The 10,300-nt window shown below is 38.5% G+C and overlaps 1 protein-coding gene across 1 annotated transcript; it reads right to left on the bottom strand.

The window, feature by feature from the left end:
* Window positions 1-257: 257 nt before the first annotated feature.
* Window positions 258-2,604, bottom strand: LOC103708667 (AAA-ATPase At4g25835-like). Its single transcript, XM_039129414.1, has one exon. It carries the CDS (start codon window positions 2,174-2,176, stop codon window positions 566-568), a length of 1,611 nt encoding a protein of 536 aa, XP_038985342.1. The 5' UTR covers window positions 2,177-2,604; the 3' UTR covers window positions 258-565.
* Window positions 2,605-10,300: the final 7,696 nt, after the last annotated feature.

The following is a 10,300-nucleotide window of genomic DNA, read 5'->3' as shown; positions in this document are numbered from 1 at the left end:
AAATATATCAATCAAAAGGTTAGGATGAGGAAACTATAATTACTTGTCTAAATGTTGATTTTTCTTTATACTTGAAATGTGGTGAATGGTATGAATAATTGACTTGGATAGCCATCAAGAACTTAGAAATAGAGCTCAAAACTAACGAGATTTTGTTGAGGATAATAAAACCATCTATACATCTTAATCATCCAGTTTCATTAAAAAAAATCATGAACAAAATAACACCTGCAAGCCTATGCAAAACCGATCCCATATTTGCGGAAGAACTCGAATTGATTCACAATTCGAGTGTAAACCATTTCAACCATTTCATGCTTCCTAGGATAAGAGTAACAAACTCGCAGCCCACATAATTTAGAAGTGATAATCTTATGCCAAGATTGAGCCTAAATGATAGTAGAGTACTCCACAAAAAAGATGGAAGCTAAACAATCATACTACTTAATTGTACATAGAAAACAAAAGCTCTCTAACAAAATTATCTCACAACAAAAGCTAACACAAATTTTACAGCAAGAAGAGACTCCCCCCATCAAGTCACAATTAACCACTAATGTAAATTCTACACCCCCCTTCTCCCAGAATCCGACTTGGTCAAACTCTTGAGCCGGCCTAGAAACCTCACCCTCCGCTCCCATCCGGCCCTCCCCTTCCTCCCCACCTTCTCCGGCGACCCCTCCCAGCTCTCCGTAGGCGACCCTTCCTCCCTCTCCTCCCATCCCTCCTCCTCCTCTCCCCCTCCATTCCCACCACCACCCCCGTGACGCACCCTCGCCTGCAGCTCCGCTACCAGCTCCCTCACGGCCTTCTCCGGGTCCTCCCGGTTCCTCAGCAGCACCTCCCCCACCTCCGCCGGCGTCATCTCCGCCCCTGCCCGGACGCAGCTCTCCGCCACCCCCAGCAGCTCGTGCTCCGCCACCCCGACGAACCTCTCCACCAGCTCCCTCACCGCGTGGGCCCCGCAGGCTCCCAGCCTCAGGTGCACGTCCATCCTCCCCGCCCGCAGCAGCGCCGGGTCCACCCCGTCCGCATAATTCGTCGTGAACACTATTATCCTCTCCTCCCCGCAGCACGACCACAGCCCGTCCGTAAAATTCAGCAGCCCCGACAGCGTCACCCTCCCGTCGCTGTCATCGCCGCAGCCATCATTGATGCTGTCGGAATCTTCGTAGGATTGGAGCCGCTGCCTTTTCTTTCTGCTTCTGGCATCGGAGGTTGCGGTGGTGGACTTGGTTGACCGGCGGCGGTCGCCGGTCAGTTCGAGCGAGCAGTCGATGTCTTCGATGACGATGAGAGAGCGGTTGTTGGTCTGGATGAGGAGGGAGCGGAGGTCGGAGTTGTGGGAGACGCGTGTGAGCTCGAGGTCGTATACGTCGTAACGGAGGTGGTTGGCCATGGCGGCGATGAGGGAGGACTTGCCGGATCCGGGTGGACCATGGAGGAGGTAGCCGCGCTTCCAGGGGCGGCCGGTGCGGCGGTAGAAGTCCCTACCGGCGGCGAAGGCGGAGAGGTCGGCGAGGAGGCGGGACTTGAGGGCGGGGTCGAGGGCGAGGGTGGCGAAGGTGGCGGGGTGACGGAAGGGGACGGAGGACCAGGACGGGGGGCCGCCGCGGGGGGAGTTGGTGTGGAGGCGGCGGGGGCGGGAGGAGCGCTCGAGGGCGTCGGCAGCCGCGGAGAGGTGGGCGAGGTAGGTGCGGAGGAGGGCGGAGGCGGGGGCGCGCTTCGGGAGGCGGAGGGCGAAGGAGCGCCGCTCCTCGAGGGAGTCCTGGAGGGTGTCGGAGTGGTGCGTCCAGACGAGGCGGTGGCCCGCGAAGGAGTCCTCGAGGGAGTGGTTCGGGGATAGGGAGAGCACCGGGTTGGCGGCTGCGGCGGAGGGGTCGCCGCCGGCGCCGCGTGGGAGGGAGAGGGTGAGGCGTGGCAATGGAGCCGAAGAAGGGGTGGGGGAGTGGAGGAGGGATTGGTGGAGGTAGAGGTGGACCTGGCGGTAGAGGTCGTTGGGCTCGACGGCGGAGGAGCCAAGGAATTCCGGGACGTCGAAGTAGGAGTATGGAGTGAGGGAGTCCTGGAGGGACTGCCAGAGAGAATGGAGCAGCGAGAGGAGTTGGGAGGGGAGAACGTTTTGGAGGACCGTAAGGAGGCCAAGGAGTGACCACATTTGCGAGAGAAGCTCCATTTTGTTTGTGATCTTCTTCTTATCCTACTACTACTGCTACGATCACTACTACTTACGAGAGGGGGGGCTTTGTCTTGTTGTGGGAAGTGGTACTTTGTTTGGATGTGGAGATGGGCTGGAGAGCGTGGGTAAGGAGTTATAAAAGGGACGGGGGATTGGGTTTTCTAGGGAGGAAGGGTAGAGCCGTAGAGGAGGAGAAAAAAGAAGAAAGGGGAATAAAGTTAAAGGTGCCAAGGGGAGCAGAGCAACAGGCGAGGAGGGTCAGCTTTGCTTTGCGTTTTCCTTTATTTTTCTCTTTGTCAATGTTGCTGCCTCGGGAAGAGGGGAAGGTGATGGTGGTGGTGATTGTTATGGAGGTGGCGGGAGAGGGATGCCTCCGTAGTGGGGTATGTTTTGGCTTTTGTTACGTGTGTCCTGTCTGTGTGTTTTTGTTTTTTTTTTTTTTTTTTTTTTTCCGCAGCGTATTCCATCATGCGGGAATACGTAGTTATGGGACGGAGAAGCCTTCTAAAACAAGCATATTTTCTGTAAATTTAATGGATTGCAGATTGAGTGGCGCTTATGTAGCCAATTATTTTGATAGTATCCTGTAGGCTGGTGATGGGTAGTTGCCTCTGTCATTTCGAGGTATTCTGTTTTTTTGATTTTATTAGATGTATCCGTACTTGTCAAGTATGATCCACCTGTCTTAACAAAAAAAAAAAAACGAAACGCAGTTATAAACCACAATCTAAGATTGCTGGCCTGACAACCATGCGGATCTGAACAAGGTTTTCATGTTAATAGTACTGAAATTATAATGATATGTGATGTTATCCATGGACATATCTAGATGCATTCTTAGTGTTTTTCTTTCCTATTAATTTCAACATTAATCTTTTTGTTTTTATGATAAAATTTGTTCCGATCTCGTGGTATATCCTTTGTAAAAGTTTCCAAACAATTGCTTGAGGAATTTTGAACCCATCACACCCTCTAAGAGAAACTACCATATCAGATGAGCTCAAATTAATTGTCTGAAAATTAATCAAACAATTGATTGGAGAGAGCTTGGTGATCGATGTCATAATGATATATCAAGTACACATTATACTCCCACAATCTTTCCATTCTGATTCAAGCAACATGTTAGATCTTATTGTCATATAAATATTCACTACTTGTATGCCCAGTTCCAGTCCCGATTCCAATGACCTGATTGGATGAGGATCCATTATTTTGATTCGTCTTGGGCATGCTTGTTGCAATCTAAGTGTCTCGAAAGACTAAAGTGGTTTAACCAAAAACTTTTAGGCATTTCAGATCAATTTTTTTTATTGCAAAAATAACTCTATGTACTACGATGGTGGAAGTTGACTAGACCTGATCAAAACCAGGCTAACTTGTTCTGATAAAAAATAACAGGTCATACTAGAAGTATTTGTGATGGGATCCACAAAAAGTTGCAAATGTTGAAGTGCTTTCAGAAATTAAATGTAAAGGAAAGTTTCATGGAATTGCTATAGTTAAGTTGAGGAAAAGTCAAGCAATCTTTTTTGCTTCACGATCAACAAGATACTAACTTAGGTTCTGGATCAGCCTTTTATGGTTAATTAGTGGTTAATTTATTTAAAAGCTATAACGTGAATCAAGAAATCAAGCTAATTTTAGTGACTTACACTATAAATTTTTCTAATCACATTTTTATCCCAATTGTTAGTGTCTTCTGCATACATAAATGCAACGATAAAAATTCAAAAAATAACTACCACTTCATCTAAAAGACAAAGATTTATATTTTCTTTGAAAGAGAAATAGAAACATAATAATCTAATTCTTCTAAATTAGTTCAAGTCAAGCAATGAACAATATATATATAGGAAAATTTTTAAAAGTGGCAGCATGTTACTTATAGAGTATTATTTGCTACATTGAAAGGAAAGCAAAGTATCTTATTATATGTAATGCCTATAGAAAAGTTAGCTCAAGATTATAGTTTAATGATATATTAGTCATTAATAAATTTTGATTTATAGGTAATATAGTAGACAAAATAAGTGAAATGTTTTTTATTTTTTTTCTACTAGATGAGATAGAAAGGATCCAATCCCTTATCACCCCATTCTTCCTGAATATGCCAACTTTTACCCTCTATTTTGAGCTTTGATGCATCATAGATGTATTGCAAAAAAAATAGAGCTCCTGGTTGGGTTACTGGGGGAGCATTATCTACTAATTAAAACTTCTGCTGGCATAATAACTTGAAGGAGCTAACCACATTTTACTGTTTGATTGCATTGAAGTTTATCCTACGAAGAACTTAATCTTTTTTTTGTACAAAATAAATAAATGCATATCATAATTAGAAGTTGTGATATGTTTGACAACAATAGTCTAATTATTTATTTTTCTATGTTGAAGCATAGTTGAATATGTAAGGTCTACAATGTTTGACATACACCCTCACAACTAGTTAACATCAAGCCAACTATCATACACTAAGTAAATTCATAAACTTAACATTTTTTAAGGTTACTAATAGGTTATAATAGCACTAGATGTGATGTCTGATTATCTATCAATATTTGTACTAAAACAAATAGCATAAGATTTCATTTTATGTAAAATAGTTTTTTTGAGTCTTATAAGGAATTACTTTTTTAGATTTTATAAATTATCAATTTATTTTTAAAGGAATCCTTACAGAATGATGAAATGGCAACTAGACAATTATTTACACAAAATCAATTAATTTTACATTTTCTATGAACAAATTTTTTAAAATTATGCCTATAGTATTAAAATAAATTCTAACCTATGTCAGATCTTGCGATCAAGCAACTTGAGTCTAAGGTTAATTTCTATTAGGGATAAACTTTTACATATCACTAATAAATCAAGATAACCAATTTGAAGATTCAACAAAGTTTCTTGCATTGCTAAAAAAGACCTACCTATGTTTAATCTTACCCGTACCCAATTTTGTCCAACTTTACTGAATCATAGTTCTCACAAAAAAAAAAAAAAAAAACTTCTGAGTTTTTAATATATATACCCTTACATTTTTCATATTGTATATTTAACCTCATAAAATTTTATTTGTATATATACATTTACAAAGCCTACTTTTTTGCAACAATACACTTGTTTTTGTAGTCACTTGTATAATTTTAGTCTAACTACACCAGCCTTCAATTAAAACTATATTTTTATTCAAATGACCGAAATTCCTTGAAGATTCCACTCTATTATTTGTTCTTTTTCTTTTTCCCCTTTCTTCACTAGTGCCCTAACCCTCATCTCCTTAGCCATGCCTTGGTCATGGTTACCATCAAATTCCTCTCTCCATCCTTCATTGCCATCGCCAATCCCTTCTTCATTTCTACCGCCAATGCAAACATGGCCTTTTTTGACAAAATGACTTGTGGTGTCACTATGAGATTGGACTAGTCCTCATGGCATGTACAAACTAGCTCAACTAACTGAGGCCTCACTTTTCCTCTTACCTAATCTGAACCCTCCTCCCCCTCGCTCCTCTTTTTTGAACCCTCCTCCCCCCCTTTCTGTTACTACCAAAGCTTAAAACTTTTTGACCTCAAGGGCATACTCTATCAGGACTTTGTCGTCCTAAAGGATGATGATGTGATACTTATGGTTGATAATATTGGTTTCTTATTCTAGATCTTACAACATATCTTAAAAAAGGGACATCACCATGGGGCTAGGTGCTCTTTTTCTTAGTCTTTACTACCTCTCATCTCCTCCTCTTCCTCCTTCTTTGCCTTCAAGTTGCTCCCACTAAGGGCCCAACTGATACCCCATCTTCGCCTCTCTTTAAATATGTCATTTTTTTTTTTAATTTTTAATTTGATATTTTTTAGGATAAAAGAGAAAAAAATGACTTGGAGGTCGGCCAAATCATAGCTCAAATCATAAACCCTTGCAACTCGTTGGTAGGTAATTTGGTCATCTAACAGGTAAATGGCTGTGGTACAAAGTTAATTGTCAGGATATGTATGCAAAAAAGATAAGCTTTGTAAGGGTATATATGTAAACAACATGTTTGTGAAAATAAAATATGCAATATGGGAGATTATAAGGATACATATATGCAGAAAATTCTTCTCTATAGGTCTAGCCAAAAAGCCTCACATCCTTGTTTTCATTTTTAGAAAGAGATCCTCATTTTGAATCCAGAAGGTGATATCTTTATTTTTTTATATATAATATGGATAGAGAACAATTATTGCCTTTTCTAAACAAAATAGGTGAGTTTCTAATTAAATTCAAATTCCAAAGGTGAAATATTTCACTTTTTAAAAAGAATCAAGAGATATCAGATACGTACATATTTCTTCACAAAAAGAAATTATGAGACGTCTTAAATATGATGGTGATATATTTAGATTTATTTTCTAAATTAAAAATACAATGAGAATTCATGACATTTGAATAGCTATTTTTGACTTGGACCTACCAAACCTACCCAAACTCACAAAATAAATAAGTTTTCACAAGGGTCCTTTATAATTGGGTTAGGTTTAGGTTATTCTAGATGAATCAATTATAAGTTGGTCATGCATGAATTTGGTCCTCCAACTCGATGGGTCACCATAGGTTAATCATATTCTTAAAATCAATCCACAAACTTTAGGATATTGATGATTGGGCAGTGAGCCATGGCCTAATAAAGGACTGATTTAGCTTGATAGGTTGTTCATATTACTAATTGTTGTTAAAAGAATGAATAAGATATAACATAGAGAAAAATGGAAGGAAAATATTTAGGATTTATATATTTTGTTCTCTACAAAAAAAATTTATTTAATTTTTATACTTTATTTGAATATAGAATCTTTGATTCCCTATTTTTGACTCTATTCTATTTCCATTTACCATTGTGTGCATTTGACAATTGAAGCACTAATTGGTTGGTGCCTTAGATATCGGGTCTATCAAAAATAAACAAGTTGGTTATGGTTTATTCTTTTTAGCTCAATTATAAATAGATTTGGCGTAGATAGCTGAGTTTATGTACCAAACCTATTCTAGCTTGAACCACACCTCACCTGGCTTGATTTATTTCCACCCCTAGATTTGAACATAATTTGTATGGTTGAAAAATTTAAGAATTTATATGATTGAGCAAGTTCAAATTGAAAATATTGTGTCATTGAGACTACAATATGCATTCATTATTCTTCTAATATATACACGTCTCTACTTGAATAACTTTCATATTCAATGCATATTTGAAATTTGGGTTTAAAAATTTAATGTTTTATGTAAATTGAAATACATCTTCTATTGCTTCAATTTATTTTCAATTTTACTAATTTTTCAATAGCTTTTGTTTGTTTGTGACCTTTGGTTCAATATAATTTTTGAATCATCTTTCTTTATTAAAAAGAAAAGAAAAACTTACAGCTATACTTATCCTAAACTAACTTTTAATTGTTCACATTGCTGCTCTTCTATATTTTTTGAATATTTAAAATTTTTCTTCTTATTAAATTTGATTATTTATGCCAAATGATAATATAGATAATCTAACTTCTCTAAAATAATTAGTAGTTACTTTATCTATTGAGATTACAGTTTCTCTATGATTTGTTGCTAAATTAGGTGCTCCATGTAGTGGATGGACACCCTTCTATAATATAGGGAAAGGTTTCAAAGAAAACACAACTATTTTTTTTTATACTCTTCATGTAATTTATAAATAAACCACATTATTCTTAATCCAAGAAATAGACAATATTTGTTGTCGATAGAATTTTAATAGCGTAACTACAGCCATCAATATAGAGAAGAGGAGCTGGATAATGTTGCAAATGACATGCACCCTCAAACTATTATTTTCTATCATGTTCAATGATTAATTTGATTTCCTCTAGTATATCATAGGCTTTAGTATTGAATTTTGTCCAACTTAACAAAAAATAAAAAATAAAATGCAGTCATAGTTATGTGCAGAAATCGGTACTTCTATGTTTTAGGTATTCAAAACAAGAAGAATTGAACACGCAATTATATCAATAGCACTCCTCATGAGGCTTTGTTGCTTGATAGGAGCATTTGTTCCATATGATTTTGCAACAATTGGCTAATGTTGTTTAATCCACGAAGCTGCATCGTCGAATTCTCATATCAAACCACCTGAAAATTATCTACTAATAAGGATGAGAAAAACATTTAATAATTAAAATAGTCATGTTTTAAGAGGTGATACATATTTCTTCATTGATACTTCATCAAAACAAAAATGCATTAGTCATGCTCAAGTAATGCAGGAGTCACTCTTTTCCAAATGAATGACCTCACAAGATCTGTCTCCTTTCTTACCAAGAGAAGGGTATGCATCTCTTCTCATCTTGTTTTTTCTCCTGGTAATCGTTTCCAAACACCGAGTTACAGCTTATTTGGGCCTGAGGGAGAAAAAAACATCAGCATTGTTGTCATGGAAAAGCTGAAAAAGGGAGCATGGAGGACTGGATAAGGGGGACTGATGTAAGTCAGCCCATGTGAAAAGCTAGGTTCAAGGGAATCAAGAACAAAGATGATCCTTGAAAAAAGCAGAAGAAAACAATTAAATCAAGTTCAAGGAATGTCATTCTCAAGAAAGAACTTCAAGGAATGTCAACATCCGATGGCCCAGATTCCATCTCTACTCTGCTTTTAGAGAAAGCAAGGACAAGAAATTCATCCATGTCCCTTCCCAATCAACTTTCGAAAGGAAACAATTTTTTTATATGCTATTTTTAGATGAATCAAGGTCCAATTGTTCTACTTGCAATACAATTTGTTGCGATCATAAGCTATTACATTTCCTTAAGTTACTTTTTACCATTAAGCTTACACATGGAATGTTGCACCAGTTGAGCAATATGCCCAATTGCTCCCTTGAAATGTGCCTTGACCACCCTAAAAGCTGTGCTCTGGAAGCCACATTTAATATAAAGTGGGTGTGTTCTACCTTTCTGTGTGTGTGTTTATTTCAAGCAGGTGATATAGTAGGTGAGCTTGGAAGCAGCAGTGTGTTTTAAGACATACAAAAACAAGCTCTTCCACTCTTCCTTTGCTTCCCATATGTTAAGGTGGCCATAGTGAGGTCTGAATAGGGACAGCTTTTCGTCCCACTGAGTATTGAATGATTCCAAATCCTCTTGAGTTACAGTCCCACTTATTTGTTTTGCCCAAAAGACAGCCAAAAAGTAACTTGTAAATCAATAAAGCAACTATATGTTAAGGAGAGCCTAGCATTGGTAGTCCTTATTATAGTGTCAAAAGAGTTAGCCCTAGCACCTTATGTCCACATGTGCAGACAAAAATATACACGGGTCTAATTTCGAAGCCAAACAGAACCTATCTTGATTAGCTTAATAACTTTGAATTGAGTCGAAATCAATTATGTTTCAAGCTTAACTGAGTCTAAGAAGTTTAAATAATTCACTAATCAAATCTTCAATCACTCATAAAATGTTATTAGCTATACTACCAAATGTATTATCACTCTACAAAATTCGACATTGTGACTAAGCCATCAATCAAAGGTTTTTACATATTATCAAATTATAAAATCTATAATGTACACCCAATTCTATGCCTCATGCATCCATTTTTGATTGGCCTTGTTTTTTTTTTTTTTTTTCCTTCCGAGTTTGGATCAAAATTAGACTTGAGACTCATTTGATTTCTATTCTAAAAAGATTTTGAGAAGGCTGTCGATTGATCGACTAGAACATTAAGTTGAGAAGAAGCATTCAGTGAGAGATGGACAGAATGCAGCGCAAATTGTACTTAGGCTAATGTCGCTTTGCTCAGTTTCTTCTAATTCTAAGTGCAGCCAAGGGTGATCCAGAGATCGCACATCTCTATTGGGAAGCGGAATTCCAACTTTCGGAGGGCAATTAAGTGTACAATCATTTGCTTTTTGTGGAGCTGCGTCTCGGAAAAGCTACGGGCTTCACAATTTCCAATTCAAAGCTGGGGCTGGTTGCTTAGCTTTATCCGCACAAAGGGATGGCAGCATTCAGATTTTATTCACACTGTCATTTCGTCCTTTTACAGCCTTTGTGAATTATTGAGTCATCCCTCGACCATTTCACTTCCACTGCTCCTAGGGAGCATATTAACATAGGGTCA

Source organism: Phoenix dactylifera, chromosome 8 (assembly GCF_009389715.1).
Source record: "Phoenix dactylifera cultivar Barhee BC4 chromosome 8, palm_55x_up_171113_PBpolish2nd_filt_p, whole genome shotgun sequence".
Lineage (NCBI taxonomy): Eukaryota > Viridiplantae > Streptophyta > Magnoliopsida > Arecales > Arecaceae > Phoenix > Phoenix dactylifera.
The sequence above is the reverse complement of the archived record's forward strand: the minus strand, read 5'-3'. Positions and strand labels throughout refer to the sequence as shown.